Source organism: Trachemys scripta, chromosome 25 (assembly GCF_013100865.1).
Source record: "Trachemys scripta elegans isolate TJP31775 chromosome 25, CAS_Tse_1.0, whole genome shotgun sequence".
NCBI lineage: Eukaryota > Metazoa > Chordata > Testudines > Emydidae > Trachemys > Trachemys scripta.
This window is the reverse complement of record NC_048322.1, coordinates 7,097,646-7,117,604: the sequence shown is the minus strand read 5'-3', so window position 1 is coordinate 7,117,604 and position 19,959 is coordinate 7,097,646. Positions and strand designations below refer to the sequence as shown.

General features: G+C 59.2%; 2 protein-coding genes across 5 annotated transcripts in view; one reads left to right on the top strand and one right to left on the bottom strand.

Moving 5' to 3' along the window:
* STAG3 (stromal antigen 3) overlaps positions 1 to 17,693 on the top strand; it is a 28,688-nt gene extending 10,995 nt beyond the window's left edge. For all 4 annotated transcript variants that reach the window (XM_034757084.1, XM_034757083.1, XM_034757081.1 and 1 more), the window contains 15 exons: positions 10,860 to 10,930; positions 11,163 to 11,250; positions 11,426 to 11,506; positions 11,634 to 11,726; positions 11,856 to 12,024; positions 12,177 to 12,310; positions 12,751 to 12,852; positions 13,054 to 13,199; positions 13,397 to 13,525; positions 15,158 to 15,348; positions 16,642 to 16,792; positions 16,881 to 16,988; positions 17,069 to 17,147; positions 17,434 to 17,508; positions 17,603 to 17,693. In XM_034757084.1, coding sequence (XP_034612975.1) covers positions 10,860 to 10,930; positions 11,163 to 11,250; positions 11,426 to 11,506; positions 11,634 to 11,726; positions 11,856 to 12,024; positions 12,177 to 12,310; positions 12,751 to 12,852; positions 13,054 to 13,199; positions 13,397 to 13,525; positions 15,158 to 15,348; positions 16,642 to 16,792; positions 16,881 to 16,988; positions 17,069 to 17,147; positions 17,434 to 17,508; positions 17,603 to 17,611 — 1,626 coding nt within the window. In that variant the 3' untranslated portion in view covers positions 17,612 to 17,693. The remainder of the gene's footprint in view (positions 1 to 10,859; positions 10,931 to 11,162; positions 11,251 to 11,425; positions 11,507 to 11,633; positions 11,727 to 11,855; positions 12,025 to 12,176; positions 12,311 to 12,750; positions 12,853 to 13,053; positions 13,200 to 13,396; positions 13,526 to 15,157; positions 15,349 to 16,641; positions 16,793 to 16,880; positions 16,989 to 17,068; positions 17,148 to 17,433; positions 17,509 to 17,602) is intronic.
* A 7-nt stretch (positions 17,694 to 17,700) lies between these two features.
* Positions 17,701 to 19,959, bottom strand: part of AP4M1 (adaptor related protein complex 4 subunit mu 1) — a 53,104-nt gene continuing 50,845 nt past the window's right edge. Inside the window, exons 2-8 of the mRNA XM_034757045.1 lie at positions 19,846 to 19,955; positions 19,592 to 19,698; positions 19,381 to 19,472; positions 19,258 to 19,302; positions 19,074 to 19,124; positions 18,843 to 18,960; positions 17,701 to 18,602 (exon numbers count right to left, since the gene is read on the bottom strand). Of these exons, the coding sequence (XP_034612936.1) occupies positions 18,411 to 18,602; positions 18,843 to 18,960; positions 19,074 to 19,124; positions 19,258 to 19,302; positions 19,381 to 19,472; positions 19,592 to 19,698; positions 19,846 to 19,955 (715 nt within the window). The 3' untranslated portion in view covers positions 17,701 to 18,410. The remainder of the gene's footprint in view (positions 18,603 to 18,842; positions 18,961 to 19,073; positions 19,125 to 19,257; positions 19,303 to 19,380; positions 19,473 to 19,591; positions 19,699 to 19,845; positions 19,956 to 19,959) is intronic.

The following is a 19,959-nucleotide window of genomic DNA, read 5'->3' as shown; positions in this document are numbered from 1 at the left end:
TGCCTTGGTTTCCCCTATGCATTTCTTAAGTATCTAGATGGTGGGATCAAGGTGTATGATTGTTGCAGAGCCTGAGAGGGCCAGTGTGATGCCGTTTGCACAGAGAATGGCCGACACCCTGTCTCCTGGTAACTGATGGCCTGGGCCCCTCCCCTGCAAGTGCCAACTGAAGGTGTTGGATAGGGTTACCATACGTCCGTTTTTTCCCGGACATGTCTGGCTTTTTGGTAATCAAACCCCCGTCCGGGGGGAATTGTCAAAAAGCTGAACACGTCCGGGGAAAAATACCTCTGGCTGGACACTTCCCCTCCCGCGGCTGCTGTGCTCCTCCCCTGACTCTTCAGCTCTGTTTAAGAGCTGAGCTGCCTGAGCGCTACCGGCTTCGGGCAGCCCCCTTGCCTCCGGATCCTGAGCTGCCGGCCGGGCACTTCCCCTCCCGGGCTCCAGCTGCGCTGGGGAAGCGCCGGCCAGGGGCACAGGGTCTGGAGGCTGCCCGGCAAACGGTGAAGCCAGTAGCGCTTGGGCAGCCCTTTTCGCGTGGCTGGGAGGGAGGAGGGGGAGTTAGGGTGGGGACTTTGGGGAAGGGGCGGGGAATGGGCAGAGTTGGGGCGGGGCCGGGGTGGGAAAGGGGCAGGGCCAGGGCCCCGTGGAGTGTCCTCTTTTTTTATTTTTTAAATATGGTAACCCTAGTGTTGGAGAACAAAGAGATCAGGTGGCCTCCTGGCCCAGGAAAGAGACAAAAGCCAGAGGAGGGGCTGGAGAGTTTCAGTTTGGAGCTGGCTGGGGAAAGAGAGGGAGGCCCAGAGCCGGGGTCTGGCCGCCCTGGCCCCAAGATGGGCCTGACTGAGGGCTCCTGTTTCCTGTACCTACAAGCTCTGTTTTGGACTATGTTCCTGACGTCTAATAAACCTTGTGTTTTACTGGCTGGCTGAGAGTCACGTCTGACTGTGGAGTTGGGGGGCAGGGCCCTCTGGCTTCCCCAGGAGCTCCGCCTGTGTGGACTCGCTGCAGGAGGCACACGGTGTGGAAGGGGCTGCTGTGAATGCTCCGAGGTCAGACCCAGGAAGGTCGAAGCTGCGTAAGCTTCTTGGCCTGGAGACAGTGCGCTCAGAGCGAGGAGGCTCCCCCAGAGTCCTGACTGGCTTCATATGGAGCAGTTCCAGAGCATCACCCAGTGACTCTGTGACAACTGGTGGTAGCGGTGGGATCTACTGCACCATGTAGACAGAGCATCCTGTAGTAAGTGACTGGGAACAGTAAAATGAAGGGGAATTACCGTGGACCAGGTGTGCTGAAGGCTCAGAGAGGGGCGGTTTCAGGGGGCGAAGGAGCTACGCTTAACCCCTGGGAGTGTGTGACCAGCGAGAGAGACTGTTGCAGTAACGGGGTCCCCCTGGGGACTACGGCGAACAGTCTCAGGGGCGGAGGAGTCTGCGGCTGGACCCTGGGAGAGAGGTGGTGACCATGAGAAGGGCTGGCACACTAGGGGTTCTTCCTAGAAAGCGTGGGGAGCTGAGAGCACACAGGCCTGTGAGTCCACAGCAACTTGGGAACAGCGGAGTGATGGCCTATCACCATCTCCTTAAGAAGGACATTTTAATCCTGTGCAAAAAGAGAGGGTTACGCATTGGGAAGTTCACCAAGCCCCAGTGAATCGTGCAGCTGGAGGACGAGGACCACTCTAAGGAGCAGAATCCTTACTCAGATGGGGCTACAAGAGGATCTGGGAGCAGCTGGAGCAGTAGCCAGGCATCCCCAAGACTCCTGTCCCCAACCATGGCCTGCACAGTGGCACGGGCCAGTGCAATGGCCATTTTGGATCCTGTGGGCATACCACCAGGTTAAGGGTGCCCAGTCCAAGGCCTCGCGCTCAGTGGCGTCTGAAACTAGGGCGCCAGAGGCAGTGGCCAGTAGCTCCACCCCTAGGGGTGCAGAGGAGCCGGCAGTCCCACCTCCTCCTGCAGAACCCACCCCAGTTCCTGAGCCAGACCTTGGAGTGGCTGGCACAGAGCTAGAGGCAGGGCAGGAGGGCCCTGAGGACCAAGGGAGTCAGAAGGACCCAGTTCCCCCACCAGCATCCTCCCAAACGAGGCGGTGGCGGCACCTCCATCTCAGGGCCGCCCCCTATAGATAGTCGTGCCCACCAGGAACTCCTGCACAGGGGGGCACGGAATATGAACCTGCAGTTGAGGAGGTGGTAGTGTCAGAGGACCCATATGGTGGACATCCCGGCACCAATAGGACCATCCAGGGTCGCTCTACCCCTCATCAAAACTATCCAGGCCAATGCATGCAAAGACCATTTGGCAGACCCCAGCCTCCATCCCTCACACCGCTAAGAGAGGATGGGGTCTGTGCCCTCCAAGGGGTTCGACTACCTGTTCACACACCCACAGGCTTGCTCGTTGGTAGTGTCTGCAGTAAATGAGAGGGAGAGGCAGGGTCAGCAAGCCCCAGCACCTAAATCTAAGGATGCCAAGCGCCTGGATTTATTCGGACACAGTTTACTCCACGGGGGGCTTGCAACTCAGGATTCCCAACACCCAATCCTGAACAGATACCGTTTTAACTCCTGGAACTCAGTGCTGAAGTTTAGGGATCTAGTACCAGCAGAATCCAGGGAGGAGTTTGGGGCAATTGTCGAGGAGCGCAAGGCAGTGGCACGGACCTCTTTACAGGCCTCACTGGCTGCTGTGGACTCGGCAGCACGCACCTTGTCCTCAGGGATAGCTGTGCGGTGTAGCTCGTGGCTGCAGGTCTCGCGGCTCCCACCCGAGGTTCAGCAAACTATGCAAGACCTACCCTTTGACGGGGTGGGTCTGTTTGGTGAACACACTGACTCCAGGCTGCATAGCCTCAAAGCTTCCAGGGCGACAATGAAATCTTGGGGTATGCATACCCTGGTAATCCAACGAAAGCCCTTTAAGCCCCAACTGCCGCAACAGCGCCTGTATCCTCCTCAGCCGAGGCAGGGTTTTTACAGGCGCAGGGGCAGGAATGGCAGGCGTAAACCTTCCCATCCCCCATCCGGACAGGGCCAGGGCCCAACTAAGCCTTCGTCGGGCTCAAAACAAACATTTTGAAGGTGTGCCTGAGGACGGAGCACCTGTCTCAACCCCGGATCCTTCCCCATGTTTTTTGAACTGCCTATCCCACTTCTACTGTGCATGGTCCCAAATAACATCGGCCCGCTGTGTTCTTCACATGGTGGAAGTGGGATATTTTCTCCAATTCTGCTCCTACTCTCCCTCCCACCCCTCTTCCCCATCCCTCTTCAGGGACCCTTCTCATGAGCAACTCCTTATCCAGGACATGCAGGCGCTCCTTGCCATAGGAGTGATAGAGGAGGTTCCTCAGGAGCTAAGGGACAAGGGATTCTACTCCTGTTATTTCCTAATCCCCAAGGCAAAGGGGGAGTCTCAGATCCATTCTGGACCTGCAAGGACTCGAAGTTCATGGTAAAGTTGAAGTTCTGCATAGTCTCTCTCAATACAATCATCCCTTCCCGGGAGACTGGTTCGTCACCCTCAACATGAAAGATGTGTACTTTCACATAGCGATTTACCCTGCTCACAGACGCTTCTTAAGGTTCGTAATCGACCAAAAACTAGGGTTCTTCTTCGAGTGCTTGCTCATATCCATTCCATTAGGTGTGCGCGCGCCGCATGCACGATCGTCGGAAGATTTTCTACCCTAGCAACACCGGCGGGTCGGCTGTGGAGCCCCCTAGAGTGGCGCCTTCATGGCGCTGAATATATACCCCAGCCGACCCGGCGCCCCCTCAGTTCCTTCTTACCGCCCCTGACGGTCGTTGGAACTGTGGAGCGCGGCGTAGCTGTTCTCCACTCTCCCTAGCTTATCCAGTTATTCACAGTTATAGTTGTAGTTCTAGTTGTTTATAGTTATATAGTTGGTTATTCACTTGTTTATAGTTGTTATATAGTTAAAAAAGGGGGATTAAGGGGGTTATCTCCCCCCTTTTTCCCCGGCCGCGTGGTCGGGCTCATGCCCAAGGCTCCCGGCTTCAAACAGTGCGCCTCCTGCGCTAAGCCTATGCCAACGAGCGACCCGCACGACTCGTGTCTGAAGTGCCTGGGAGAGTCCCATCAAACAGATAAGTGCAAGATCTGTAAGGCCTTCAAACCGAGGACCAAGAAGGAGCGGGACTTTCGACTCCGGCAACTCCTTATGGAGGCAGCACTTAGCCCGGACGCTCCATCGGCGCGCCAGGCCCCGGCACCTAGCACCTCGGTGCGTAGTGCCCCAGCGGCACCGACCATGCCGACCACGGCAGACAAGCCTCCACGGCACCGGACCTCATCGGCACCGCACTCACAACAAGTGCCTCGGCGCCGTTCATCATCCCCGGGACATAAAAAATCCCATAAGGCGGGGACCTCAGTGCCGAAGACGCCGGCTCCCCCGGTGCCGGGGGTAGAGCCGCGTCCACCTGTAGAGCACCTAAAACAGGTGCCTCCAGCACCGTCGACTCCGGCTCCAAGGCCGTTGAGTCCGGTGCATACAGAGTCACCACCGAGACCGGCGGTGATACAGTGCCTCCCGTCGACACCGGAGACTTTCGCGACGGCGAGAGACCTGATCGCCCTCACGGAGCCGGCACCGCCACAACCACCGGCACCGTCGGCACCGTTGACTCGCCCGGTCCACTCTAGGGGAAAACCTGCCTTGATGCGCCCTCCATCGCAAGGGCTGGAACCTCGGCACCGATCCAGGTCCCGAAGCAGGTCCCCACGCCGCTCGCAGTCCCGGCACCGAATATCGTCTCGGCACTGGTCGTACTCGCGGCCAAGATCTTCTTCGCGGCACCGCTCTACGTCTCGGCACCGATATGATCGTCGGCACCGATCAACGTCGAGACGTAGTTCTCGGCACCGCTACGGTCGACGCTCGACGTCGAGGGGCCGCTCCCGGCACCGGGCATACTCCAGGTCCTCGTCGAGGTCCAGATCCGACTCCCGGCACCGACGAGGTCATCGGCACCGGTCGCGGTCCCGGCACCAATCGCCGGCACCGCGCAGAGATAGATCATCTCCGGACCGGCACCGTACGGCACCGCAGCCCACGGGGATCGTTTCATCTCTCTCGGCACCGCCATGGCCGTCAAGATCGGTGTCTCGCTCCTCGGAGGACCTGTCGAGATCGGCATACCCCCCTCAAGGGCAAGCCGAAGAACGAAACTTGGGCCATTGGCAGGAGATGGCAGAGGACCTCTCTCATGGACCATCTCACTGGTCGTTTTGGACCCCGTGGGCGTACCACCAGGAGCAAGGGGCTCCAATACCATCGACCTCTCGCTCGAGTCACTCGGTCAGAAGGGCCCCAGAATCCACCATCTCTCGGCCTCCGCCAGGAGGCATGGAGGCTTCCGTGTCCACGCCACCCGACACCATGGACCCAAGTGCAGGTGACGCTCCGGCCCAAGAGCAGGGGGATCAGGACCCCCCCTTGGATCCAGTACCACCGGAGGCATCCTCCTCCTCCTCTCCGGATGAGGCAGTGGCGGGCACTTCATGTACGGGTCCCCCTCCGATAGATCTTCGGGCTCACCAGGATCTCCTGCGTAGGATGGCCCGTAATATGGACCTGCAGGCGGAGGAGATAGTGGAGGTGCACGACCCGATCGTGAATATCCTTGGAGCGGATGCCCCATCGAGGGTGGCGTTACCCCTGATCCGCACGATCCAAACGAATGCGGATACGATATGGCAAACTCCTGCCTCTATTCCTCCCACAGCGAGAGGGGTGGAAAGGAAATACTTTGTCCCGTCTAAGGACTATGGGTACTTGTATACCCACCCCCAACCGTGTTCACTGGTGGTGGAATCAGTGAATGCACGAGAGCGCCACGGCCAGCAGGCTGCAGCGCCTAAATCAAAAGAGGCTAAGCGGCTTGATCTGTTTGGCCGTAAGGTTTACTCAGCCGGAGGGCTACAACTTAGAGCGGCGAACCAACAGGCGCTACTGAGCCGCTACAATTTCAACTCCTGGAACTCTATGGGGAAGTTTAAGGAGTTGATTCCCCAAGAGTCCAGGGAAGAGTTTGGAGCCATGGTAGAGGAGGGCAAGAAGGTGGCTCGGACCTCCTTGCAGGCCTCCTTGGACATTGCAGACTCAGCTGCGAGGACCCTGGCTTCGGGTATCGCTATGCGCAGGATCTCCTGGCTTCAGGTTTCGGGTTTGCCTCCGGAGCTGCAGCAAACCCTACAAGATCTGCCCTTTGAGGGTCATGGATTGTTCTCAGATAAGACGGACTCTCGCCTGCAGAGCCTCAAGGACTCGAGAACAATCATGCGCTCCCTGGGGATGCATGTTGTGGGCCCTCAGCGCAGGCCATTTAGGCCGCAGCCTCAGCGCTTCTACCCCCCCCCGCCTCGTCAGAGACAGGACTCGGCCCGGAGGCGAGGGAGAGGTGGTAGAAGAAGGTGGACCGGCCCTCAACCCGGCCAGAACCAGGGGCCACCTAGACCGCCTTCAGGCCCCAGGCAGAACTTTTGAAGGTGCGGTCGAGGACGGCGCCCCAGTCATCCCCCAGGATCCAGCCCCCTCCTTTCGGGATCGCCTCTCCCACTTCCACCGTGCTTGGTCCCCTTGTTCTCATCGACAACACCACGGCCATGTTTTACATCAACAAGCAAGGAGGAGCACGTTCGTCAATTCTATGCCAAGAGGCCATTCGCCTGTGGGACTTCTGCATCGCCCACTCAATCCATCTCACGGCATCGTTCCTCCCTGGAGTCCAGAACACTCTAGCGGACCGACTCAGCAGGTCCTTCCAGACGCACGAGTGGTCTATCCGTCCGGACATCATACATTCCATCTTCCAGAAGTGGGGGTTTCCCCAGATAGACCTGTTTGCATCTCGAGACAACAGGAAGTGCCACGTGTTCTGCTCCCTACAAGGTCGAGCTCCGGGCTCCCTCTCGGATGCGTTTCTCCTTCCCTGGAAAGGTCACCTGTTTTATGCCTTCCCTCCGTTTCCTCTGGTCCACAAGGTACTGCTCAAATTGCGCAGAGACCAGGCACAGGTAATTCTGATCGCTCCAGCGTGGCCGAGACAACATTGGTACTCCACACTGTTGGAACTCTCGGTTCAGACACCGATCCCGCTTCCGTTGTGTCCGGATCTCATCTCTCAGGACCACGGCCGGTTGCGTCACCCCGACCTGCAATCACTCCACCTCACGGCGTGGCTGCTCCATGGTTCACCCAGGCAGAGCAGCAATGCTCGCACTCTGTACAACAGATTCTGCTGAGCAGTAGGAAGCCCTCAACACGGACCACGTACCTGGCCAAGTGGAAGCGGTTCTCCTGTTGGTGCGAACAACGAGCCACGTCCCCGTTACAGGCACCTATTCCTCTCATATTGGAATATCTCCTCTCCCTAAAACAGCAAGGGTTGGCGATATCTTCAATTAGAGTTCACCTGGCCGCTATATCAGCCTTTCACCCAGGGGAACTCACGTCCTCGGTATTCTCTAACCCGATGGTCGTTAGATTCCTCAAGGGCTTAGACCGGACGTACCCACAACAGCGTCAACCCGTCCCGACGTGGGACCTCAATCTGGTTCTCTCCAAACTCACAGGTCCTCCATTCGAGCCACTAGCCACCTGTTCACTTTTGTACCTATCCTGGAAGACAGCCCTCCTCGTAGCCATCACCTCAGCAAGGCGCGTTTCTGAACTCAGGGCGCTTACATCCGAGCCCCCTTATACAGTTTTCCATAAGGATAAAGTGCAGCTTCGTCCACATCCTGCCTTTCTCCCTAAGGTGGTTTCTCCATTTCATATCAACCAGGACATATTTCTCCCGGTCTTTTATCCCAAACCACATGCCACTCGCCAGGATCAACGTTTGCATTCCCTGGACGTACGAAGGGCCCTGGCCTTCTATATTGACCGCACAAAGCACTTTAGAAAGACGACGCAACTCTTCGTTGCAGTGGCCGACCGAATGAAAGGCTCACCGGTCTCCTCACAACGCCTATCCTCCTGGATTACGTCTTGCATCCGGACTTGCTATGACCTGGCAGGTGTCTCAGCACCCCACCTCACCGCTCACTCCACGAGGGCCCAAGCCTCCTCGACTGCTTTCCTGGCACATGTTCCGATACAGGACATTTGTAGAGCGGCGGTTTGGTCATCAGTCCACACGTTTACAGCTCACTATGCACTAGTGCAACAGTCCAGGGACGATGCTGCATTCGGATCAGCGGTTTTGCACACAGCAATGTCTCACTCCGACCCCACCACCTAAGTTGGGCTTGGGAGTCACCTAATGGAATGGATATGAGCAAGCACTCGAAGAAGAAAAGACGGTTACTCACCGTTGTAACTGTTGTTCTTCGAGATGTGTTGCTCATATCCATTCCAAACCCGCCCCCCGTCCCCACTGTCGGAGTAGCCGGCAAGAAGGAACTGAGGGGGCGCCGAGTCGGCTGGGGTATATATTCAGCGCCATGAAGGCGCCACTCTAGGGGGCTCCACAGCCGACCCGCCGGTGTTGCTAGGGTAGAAAATCTTCCGACGATCGTGCACGCGGCGCGCGCACACCTAATGGAATGGATATGAGCAACACATCTCGAAGAACAACAGTTACAACGGTGAGTAACCGTCTTTTACCATATTTTGAGCCTCCAAAAGGAGGACACTCCACGGGGTCCCGCCCCCAGCCCCGCCCCGACTCCGCCCCTTCCCCTTGCCCAACCACGACAGCGAGGAATTGCCTCAGCCTCCTCAGTCAGAAGGCCACCTGCATGTACGTGGTCCGGCAAACCAGGCTGAGGCTCAGACCTCTACAGACATGGCTCGCCTCGACATACCTCCTGGGCGTGACAGCCTGGACGTAGTGGTCACGGTGCCACAGCAGTGCTCAGATAGTCTTCAAGGGACCCCCCTTCAGCAGCCCTCTACTCTCCTTGTCTCTAGTTATGGACACATCAGCTCTAGGCTGGGGCGCACATCTGGGAGATCTCCAAACACAGGGCCTCTGGGCACAGGATGCGCTCTCTCTCCATATCAATATCAAGGAGCTCAGAGCTGTGCGACTTGCATGCCAGGATTTTCAGTCTCAACTGCAAGGCCAGTACATGGCAATCATGATGGACAACACCACTGCAATGTTTTACGTCAACAAGCAGGGTGGAACCGGTCCTCGCCCCTCTGCCAGGAGGCCCTCAGGCTCTGGGAATTCTGTATAGCCCACTCCGTTCACCTGGAAGCATCCTATCTGCCAGGAGCCCAGAACGTACTGGTGGATGGCCTCAGCAGGTCCTTCCACAACCACGAGTGGTCCATGTGGCCAGACGTCATTCACTCCATTTTCCAGAGGTGGGGGTTTCCCCAGGTCGACCTCCTTCGCCCTCGGAGTAACAGGAAGTGCCCAGCATTTTGCTCCTTCCAGAAAATCAGCCCGGGCTCAATCGCAGACACATTGCTGCTACCCTGGGGAGGCCGTCTCCTCTGCGCCTTTCCCCCAAGCCCTCTCGTGCACGAGTTCCTGCTCAAGGTCCGCAGAGACGGTGTGACATTCCCCTCTGGTGTTATCTGCACTGGTGATCTGCTAGCTCAGTGGTCCCCAACCTTTGTTGTCTGGCGGGTGCCAGACGACGAGCCATGGAGGACCGTGGTGGCGGACAAGCATCTGCCAAAATGGCACCAACAAGCGGCATCATCCAGAGGTGTTGCCGCAGAAATTCAGCGGCATTTCGGCGGATGCTCGTCCGCCGGCCAGTACGCGGGCGCACTTAGACGCCCTGGCGGGCGCCGTGTTGAAACCCCTGTGCTAGGTCACTCCAATCCTTCACTCTGAGAGCCAGCCTTACCCTGCTCTGCTGTGAGAACCCCCGGGGCTCCATAGCCGACCTGACTGGTGCTGCTAGGGGAAACTTTCTGATGACTGTGCACGCAGTGCGCACGCATCTAATTGGAATGGACATGAGCAACGCATCTCGAAGAACAACAATTACGAGAAGGCGATTAACCATTCTTTAGCCTCCTTGTTGAGAGGTGGGGAAATCCATCTCCCTCTGGGTCCTGGCTTGCTAGGTCCTGGTGATTGGATCTGCCATTGTGTTCTCAGATGCTCCATTGTTATGGAGACTAAGGCCCAGGCAGATAGGAACACCCATCCTTCTGTCTCTTTGACTGTCCTGAGAACAAACACTCCTTTTCCACCCACAGGGTAACACTGCCGCATATGGTCAAACAGGACTACAAAAATATTATAGAATGTTCCCACTTTGTCACAGCCAGGCATTCAGGGAGTGGGGTGTATGGGGCATGTTACTGCAGGCACTGGGGGTTGGGGGGGCCAGGCGTTCAGGGAGTGGGGTGTATGGGGCATGTTACTGCAGGCTCTGGGGGTTGGGGGTACCAGGCGCTCAGGGAGTGGGGTGTACATATTGTGTAACTGGGAGCAGGGGATGCCAGGTGCTCAGGGAGTGGGGCGTGTTACTGGGGGTGGGGGGCGCCAGGTGCTCAGGGAGTGGGGCGTGTTACTGGGGGTGTGTGGGGGGGTACCAGGCGCTCAGGGAGTGGGGCATGTTATTGGGGGTGGGGGGGTACCAGGTGCTCAGGGAGTGGAGCGGGTGGGGGGGGTACCAGGCGCTCAGGGAGTGGGGCGTGTTACTGGGAGTGTGTGGGGGGTACCAGATGCTCAGGGAGTGGGGTGTGTTACTGGGTGTGGGTGTGTGTGTGTGGGGGGGGTACATAGTGTGTAACTGGGAGCGGGGGGCACCAGGCGCTCAGGGACTGCTGCGGGTGCTGTGCTGGCTCCAATGGGTGCTGTAGGACTGATACCTAGGGGCCTGCCCTGCTGAGCTGTCTCGGTTCCCCCTCAGGCCTCGTACCTGGACGAAGACGAGGTTTACAGCATGGCTGCCACACTGAAGCGCATTTCCATCCTCCACAAGTGAGTGCCAGACTGTGTCCCCCTCTCCCCCCAGCTCCGTCTGGGTAGCGGGGCCTGGTCACACAGCACTGCCCAGCCCATCCCATCCCATCCCATCCCATCTCCCTGCTGTCTGTTCACATGGGTCCCTTCATCCTTGCCCTGCGGTGGTGGTGGGAGGGGAGTGGGGGGCTAGGACACCCCCGTGAGCGAGGCGCGCGCTCGCTCTCTCTCTCTCTCTCTCTCTCTGCAGTGCTCACGACCTGACCCCATGGCAGCTCTATGAGCCCTGCAGCCTCCTCCTCCAGCGAGCTGTAGACACAGGCGAGGTCCCCAAGCAGGTACTGGGGGGTCTCTCGGGGAGCCAGGAGCCTGGCCGCCTCCCCACAGCAGGGAACCCAGGTGGGGCCTTGCCCTGCCAGGCAGCGTGGGGGACTGTGGGGAGAGGATGCAATGGGGCAGCTTGGAACTGGGGGGACTGCAGCCCCACATTCTTACTCTGGGCTTCCATTGCAGGTGGTCATCCCCACCATGACCTGTCTCCACTTTGGCATCCTCTGGGAGCTGGCTCGTGTCTCTGGCACCGTCCCTGTGCAGGTGAGGCCGATGGGGAGGTCCCTGCCAAGAAGGGCGGGGTGGGGGTCAGCCCTGGCCCTGCCTCTGAGTCCTGGGGGCTGGGGGTTCCTGCCCCTGCCCCTCACAGCCGCCTCTGCTCCTACCCCAGAAAGAGCTGCTGGCCCTGAAGCGCAAAGTCGCCTCCTTCTGCTCCCTCTGCCAGAGCTGCCTGAGCGATGTGGACTCCAGGGTCCAAGAGCAGGTGAGAGGTGGACAAGGGCTGGGAGCTGAGGGCTGGACAGGCCGCAGCTCAGGCGTGCTGGGGAAGGGGGTCTGGGAGCCCCCCAGCAGTGCTGTTTGTGGGGTGCTCATTCTGCCTCTGTCTGTCCAGGCCTTTGTGCTGCTGAGTGACCTGCTGCTGGTGTTCAGCCCGCAGCTGGCTCAAGGTGAGCGGGAGGTGCTGGAGCTGCTGGTGTACCGGCCCGAGGTCGCCCTGCAGTCCCAGCTGGCCGGATTCCTCATGGATCATGTCTTCAACCATGCCGAGCTCGTGGACAGTGGTGCGTACTCACCCCATGGGGCTGGGGGAGGGGCAAGGGCGGGAGAGTGGACAGGCAGGCTGGGGGAAGGGGGCTGAGTAGGGGGGAGCACAGAGAAATGGGGAGAGGGATCTGTGGGCCAAAAGCCTCACTCCCCACCCCATCCTCTGCAGATGAGGAGGACAGCAAGGGGAAGATCGAGAGGCTACACCAACGGCGCAACCTGCTGGCCGGTTTCTGCAAACTCATCATCTACAACGTGCTGGAGCTGAGCGCCGCCTCCGACGTCTTCAAGCACTACGCCAAGGTGGGGGAGATACGGGAGGGACCCCACGGCACAGGGCGGGGTGCAGGGGCGCACCTACCATACCAAGGGATGGGCACTGCCTCCAGTGTCTGAACACCTAGAGCTCGGGGTGTGGATCAGGGCAATGGACTCTCTAATCTCTGGGGCTGCGCCCGGCTCCCTGCTGCAAGCGTTGTGACCCACCCGGCACATGGGGCTGCAGCACTGCTCAGGTTTGGTTTGGCCTGGCCTGTGACTGACCCCTTGTGCCAGGTTGCAACGCCCAGAGTGGGAAACTGGGCCCAGCCCTGCGGTCAGGCGCCGCCACTGCTGCAGGTGAGTTTTTATTAAAATCCTGGCCCCAAAGGAAAGTCACAGCAGCCGTGACAAGCCTGCAGCCCTACTCACCACCGGCGGGGCTGGGCGGTTGGGGGGCCCCACTACCCTGCTTTCCCTTCCAGTTCTACAAGGACTACGGGGACATCATCAAGGAGACGCTGAGCCGGGCGCGGCAGATTGACCGGGATGAGTGGGCCCGCACCCTTCTCCTCAGCCTGCAGCAGGTACTGGGGAGGGGCCCGTGTCCAGTGCTGCCTGGGGGAGAGGGGAGTCCCTGTCACTGATCCATATCCATGTGGATGGGGTGGGGGGGCTGGGGAGGCCCCTGGATTGGCCCGTCCCGGTGAGTCTGTGTAGGGAGGTGGCTGGAGGATGGGGCTCGAGCCGCCATGCGGCCCCATGTCTGACTCTCTGCCCCTGTGCAGCTGCTGACAGAGCTGCTGCTGCAGCAGGGCCCGGAGGCAGTTTACGGCAAGGCCTTCCTGGAGATCCGGGATCTGGCACGGCGCTTCTCCGTGTTCTTCGGCCTGCACCAGCTGCACAACCGCCAGGCGCTGGTGGCCCTGCACAAGTGAGCCAGGGGGCTGGGTGGGGAGCAGAGCAGAGCTGTGGGGGCATGCTGGGAGTCCGGGAGCCTCTAGGAATTGGGGAGGGGCATGCCGGGGTCAGCACTGAACATGGGGGTGGGATGGCTGGCACTTGGACTTGCAGGGTTTGGAGCCCCCCCCCCGCTTCCCATCTCTCTCTCTCTTTCTCTCTCCTGCCCAGGGCTGGGATCAAATTTGCCTTCCAGGAGCCAGAACCCTCTGGTTCAGAGCTGGGGCCCCTCAACCTGCCCTTCCTGGAGGTGCTGAGCGAATTCTCCCCCCGCCTGCTGCGCCCAGACAAGAAGCTGCTGTGAGTGCCCAGGGTGGTGGTCCGGTGGGGGTGGGAGACAGTGGCTTTCAGGAGTGCTTGGGGGTGTGTGTGTGATTAGTGGCCCCCATGCTGTAAGGGTTAACCTGCCTTCGGGGGGGTCAACAAGCACGTGGACAAGGGGAATCCAGTGAATATAGTAAAAAGAACAGGAGTACTTGTGGCACCTTAGAGACTAACAAATTTATTAGAGCATAAGCTTTCGTGGACTACAGACCATTTCTTCGGATGCATATCTAGAAGTGGACTGTAGTCCACGAAAGCTTATGCTCTAATAAATTTGTTAGTCTCTAAGGTGCCACAAGTACTGCTGTTCTTTTTGCGGATACAGACTAACACGGCTGCTACTCTGAAACCAGTGAATATAGTGTATTTCAATTTTCAGAAAGCCTTTGACAGGGTCCCTCATCAAAGGCTGTCATGGGATAAGAGGGAAAGTCCTTTCATGGACTGGTAACTGGTTAAAAGACAGGAAGCAAAGGGTAGGAATAAATGGTCAGTTTTCAGAAGGGAGAGAGGTAAGTAGTGGTCTCCCCCAGGGGTGTATACTGGGCCCAGTCCTATTCCACATATTCATAAATGATCTGGAAAAGGGGTAAACAGTGAGGTGGCAAAATTGGCAGATGATACAAAACTACTCAAGATAGTTAAGTCCCAGGCAGACTGCGAAGAGCTACAAAAGGATCTCTCAAAACTGGGTGACTGGGCAACAAAATGGCAGATGAAATTCAAAGTTGATAAATGTAAAGCAACGCACATGGGAAAATATAATCCCAACTATACATATAAAATGAAAGAGTCTAAATTAGCTGTTACCACTCAAGAAAGAGATCTTGGAGTCCTTGTGGAGAGTTCTCTGAAAACATTCAATGTGCAGCGGCAGTCAAAAAAGCGAACAGAATGTTGGGAATCATTAAGAAAGGGATAGATAATAAGACAGAAAATATCATGTTGCCTCTCTATAAATCCATGGTACCCCCACATCTTGAATACTGCGTGCAGATGTGGTTGCCCCATCGCAAAAAAGATATATTAGAATTGGAAAAGGTTCAGAAGAGGGCAACAAAAATGATTAGGGGTCTGGAACGGCTTCCATATGAGGAGTGGGACTTTTCAGCTTGGAAAAGAGACAACTAAAGGGGGATAGGCTAGAGGTCTATAAAATCATGACGGGTGTGGAGAAAGTAAATAAGGAAGTGTTGTTTATTCCTTCTCATAACACAAGAACTAGGGGCCACCAAATGAAATTAATAGGCAGCGGGTTTAAAACAAACAAAAGGAAGTATTTCTTCACACAGTGCACAGTCAGTCTGTGGAACTCCTCGCCAGAGGATGTTGTGAAGGCCAAGACTATAATGGTTCAAAGAAGAACTAAAGAAGTTCATGGAGGATAGGTCCATCAATGGCTATTAGCAGGATGGGCAGGAATGGTGTCCCTGGCCTCTGTTTGCTAGAAGCTGGGAATGGGCGACAGGGGATGGGTCACTTGATTCCCTGTTCTGTTCATTAGCTCTGGGGCACCTGGCATTTGCCACTGTCGGCAGACAGGATACTGGGCTAGATGGACTTTTGGTCTGACTCAGTATGGCCGTTCTTATGCCTTCCCTCCCACAGCCTGTCCTACCTGGAGCAGACCTGCCAGGCCAGGCTCTCCCCACAGCAGAGAGGGAAGCGCTGGAATTCACTCCTGATGTATCGCCGCTCGCTGAGATCCCTGGATGACATGGGCTCCAATGCCAGCCGGATTGCAGCCCCCCGACTCCGGAGGAGACCTAGCTCTGCAGCCAAGAGGAGGCATCTGGATGGTGAGGGGCAAATGCCACATGCTGCTGCCCCTGCTAGGAAATAGCAGGTGTAACGCTGCCGGCAGTGACTAGTCCAAAGTGTGAGCGCCAGTCTCAGGTCACAGACAGGCCCCTCAGGGACAGGTGGGCTTACCTGTGTGCGAGCTGGTCCCTCACACGCAGCATCACAGCACCGTTCAGGTTACTGCCACTTCCGGAGGGCCAGTCCCTTCCCCCAGGTCAGTTCCACCTGAGGGCTTGTAGCCAGGATAAACTGTGAGAGGAAACCAGGGAGTTATTGACAAGGTTAAAGCGAGTCGACAGAGAGCACACAGATGAGTTAGTCATCAGTTTAAAAAGGTAATGAAAGCTGCTATAGTCTGCAAGCTCTGTATGTCCTGTGGGGTAAGCCAGTCATGCCTACAAACGAACACTTTGCCCCCAGCGTGCAAGCAGTGTAATCAGTTCCTTCTTGTCAGGAGCTTTATTCCCCTCCGGCCATGTTCTGAGCTGCAAGCTCACCTGCTGGGAGGAGTCCGCTCGCATGACTCTCCTTCATGGGGAAGAGGGCAGAATGGTAGAAGTCTCATGTCCTCTTGTTGACAGTCCCCAGGGAAGTTCCAGGTGCACCGTCCCAGCCCCTAGCACTAACTAATTAATGTCTTTCTCCTGTCTGGCGGTTTACACAGTCACAGGCCCAAATACAACCATGCAGTGTGGGACACTGATGGTACATGTGAGATTAATCCAGGCAGCAGCTCCCAATCATAAAGTCTAAACCTATTCTTACCATTCTAATACACCTCTACCCCAATATAACGCTGTCCTCGGGAGCCAAAAAATCTTACCGCGTTATAGGTGAAACCGTGTTATATCGAACTTGCTTTGATCCGCTGGAGTGCGCAGCCCCGTCCCCCCCCGGAGCACTGCTTTACCGCATTATATCCGAATTCGTGTTATATCGGGGTAGATGTATACCTGTTTTACCAGTACTAGCACACAGGTGAGCCGGACTGCTTCCAGCTGTCAGTGTTCGACTGAGACCCGGGCACATTGGCACGAGCTGGCACCTGGGGGGCTCAGGTCAGGACTGAGGTGCACTGGCAGACCTGGCGGGAGGTGGAGAGCCCAGGGCTGGGATAGCAGGGGCTGTGGGTCAGGATTGGGGGGGGTGCCAGCGGAGCTGGGGGGGGGGCGCCCGGGGATAGCGGGGCGCCGGGGGGGAACCCAGGGTGCAGGTGGGGGGCCGGGGACAGTGGGGTGACTCTGGGGCCAGGAGTGGATCACCTGACATCTCTCTCTCTCCTGTTGCAGATTCGTCTGAGCAAGGGGATTCCAGCCTCCCACTGAGCAGCCGCCTGGAGACGCCAATGCTCACGTCGACAGCGCTGAAAAGGGGACGCCAGCTGGGCAGCCCGGCGCAGCTGCAGGAAGAGGAGGGGTCCGAGTCGGACTTCGTGCAGAGGTGAGACCCATGGGGGGCAAGGCAGAGCCAGCGGGGATGGGGGGCGGTTTAACCTGCTCTGACCCTGCTGCCCTCCTGTCCTTTGCAGCCAGCCCTGGTTCAGCTCCCAGCGCTCCCGAGAATCACCTGGCCAGCAGCAGCAGCTCCTGGTCCCCCGGCGCACCTCGAGACTTGGGCTGGGCAGCAGGATGGACCGGTGAGTAGTTGTCGCTGTCCTGGGGGCCGGCTCTCCCTCTCTGGGCCGGAGCCCCCTTAACCCTGCCCTGTGTCCCCTAGGCTCAGCCTGATGGAGGAGGAGGAGATGGTGATCCAGGCGGAGAGCAGTGACGAGGAGGATGCCCAGGGCCTGGACATGGTGAGGGGAACCCTGGCCCTGCCCCGGCGGGAAGGGCTATTGGTGATGTGTCGAGGGCCTGCGAGCCCCGGCCTGACTGCGGCAGGCCCCTTACACGCAGCCTGGCTCGGGATGACCCTAGCAGGAGCTGCGTCCAGCGGGGTGTCCAGGGCCTGGCCCCCCCACAGCCGCTTCCCCTGGGGCGCTCTCCACCTTGCAGCCAGGACGCTGGCTGGCTTGCTGGTGGCAGGAGGGGCCTGGGCTGGTGGCAGGAAGGGCACTAAGGCACTGGTGTTTGCCTCTCCAGCCGCTGATCCGCTCGCACAGCTCCCAAGGTGAGCAGTTCCGGGACCTCTTCGACTCCACCATCCTTGGCATCGAGGTGAGCGCAGGGGAGTGTGAGAGCATGGTGGGGGGAGCACCTGCCGTGCTGCACTGCGGGGAGCCAAGTCTCACTGGGAATCTCTCCCCCGCAGGATCCCTGACGTGGCTGGAGCAGGCGGGAGATCACCCCTGTCCGGGAATGGGGCCCTCGCTGGGCGTGGTCTTTCCCAGGGAATTACACACCAGGCTGTTTTTCTGTTGCACTTTTATTGTGTCTGGCTACAGGACCGGGTTCCCAGTGTGGGTGAGCACCCTCGGGAGTCTGGGTCGACGGGTCTAGGCCAGGCTCTGTCGGTGCCCTGGCCGGGCTGCTGTTACAGAGGTTAGGGGGTTGGTTCTACTCATAAATAAAGTTGTTTATTGCCAGAGCCCCGTGTGCGGGGAGGTGACTAGCCTGGGAGAGGGGACACCCTAGGAGTCGCTGCACAATGCTGTGGGGCAGGGGACGCAGGGCGGGGAGGTGGACGAGACAGCCGTTGCTGAGGGTGACCAAGCACACCCAGTGGTGGGGCTGGGCTCAGAGGCGGATGACGTAGGAGTCGCTGTGGGACACGTAGCGCACCCAGCGGTGGGGCCGGGCTCAGAGGCAGAGGATGTGGGAGTCGCTGTGGGACAGGTAGCGCACCCAGTGGTGCGGCTGGGCTCAGAGGCGGATGACGTAGGAGTCGCTGTGGGACACGTAGCGCACCCAACGGTGGGGCCGGGCTCAGAGGCGGATGATGTGGGAGTCGCTGTGGGACACGTAGCGCACCCAGCGGTGGGGCTGGGCTCAGAGGCGGATGACGTGGGAGTCGCTGTGGGACACGTAGCGCACCCAGCGGCGGGGCTGGGCCGGGCTCAGAGGCGGATGACGTAGGAGTTGCTGTGGGACACATAGCGCACCCAACGGTGGGGCTGGGCTCAGAGGCGGATGACGTAGGAGTCGCTGTGGGACACGTAGCGCACCCAGCGGTGGGGCAGCCCGGCCTGTGGGGCCGTGAAGCGCAGGAAGCGGATCTGCAGGCCAGAGCAGGTGTGCATGGGCAGCTCGAAGGACATGTTCACCGGCCCCACTTCCAGCAGTGAGGAGCTGCTCAGCCCTGGGATCTCCAGCTGCAGGGAGAGAGCTGGGGCGTTATTGTCCGGGGCAGAGCACGACACGCGCCCCCCTTCTGTGGGGTGGGGTTGGCACCCTCAGACCCCAGCATAGACGTTAGAGACGTTCATTAACGCCTCTGCCCCACAGCTCATCCTCCTTCCAGAGGGCAGGGGCTCTGCTCCCTCTCACTAACACAGGGGTGCATCCCCCTGGCCAGGGCCGTCTCCCCCCTCCGCGCCCCAGGCCGTCTTTACCTTGAAGAGGGCGGAGAGCTGGGAGCCCCCTTGGACGCGCGGGATCACCCAGCGAATGGCCTTGATGCTGGGCTGCAGCTCGGCGGTCTGCTCAGGGCTGCTTAGCTCCTGGGACAGGCTGGGGGAGAGGAGAGAGTCAGGAGGGGGGGCAGGCCTGCCCCTAATGCCGTCCCCCCAGCATGCAGCCCCCGGTACTAGAGGGGAGACCCGCCCGGAGCCCCTGTCACCCACCTGACGACCCCCTTCGGCACCGGCAGCTGGACTCGCACGTTCAGGGCCTGGCTGGAGGGAAGAGAAAGCGGTGAACTGGGGCCGAGGGGGGGACGCAGCAGCCTGGGAGCCTGCTGGGGAGGGGGACATGGCTGGCAGGGGCCGTCCGCACCCCAGGGAGCCTCCCAGCTCCCCGGGCTCTTACCTTTTGGGAGCCAGGTCACAGCGGAGCTTGAGGTAGATGCGGAGCCTGTGGGGAGATGGGAAGGGTGAGGGCCGAGGCGCTGGGCCGAGGGGCGTTGTGCTCCCGGATGCCCCGCTCACTCACCTGCCCGTGGGGTCCCTCTCCAGCATGGGGAAGAGGTGGAAGGGCAGGGCGCAGGGGATGTCGTCTGACAGCTGGTACTGCATCACCGGCAGCTGGGGAGAGCAGAGTGGGGTCAGGCTGTGGGGCTCACCTCCCCCGGTCCCCACACTGGGCGCCCAGCTGCAGGCCGTGGGGCTGCAGAGGGGGGGTCAGGGCAGGCCGTGGGGCTCACCTCCCCTTGGCTGGGGGTGACCTTCAGGATGCGGCTGCTCTCGAACTCGTCTAGCTTCACAGAGCTGTGGAAGGCGCATTGGTCGGCGCGGACGGCGGTGCCGTAGCCTGCGGGGGGGAGAGAGGGGGATCAAAGCCAGGGCGCCCCTGCCAGGCAGAGTGGAGACTGGTGGTGCCGTAGCCTCCAGGGGGGGGCGGGATCAAAGCCAGGGTGCCCCCGCCAGGCAGAGCAGAGACCAGCGCCCAGCCACTCACCTCGCAGCTCTGACTTCCCCACGTAGAACTCCTCCGTCAGCCCGATGCGCAGCTCTGCAGGGAGAGGGGAGAGCGTCACGGGAGAGCTGCCCCAATGCCGGCCGAGCCCCCTGC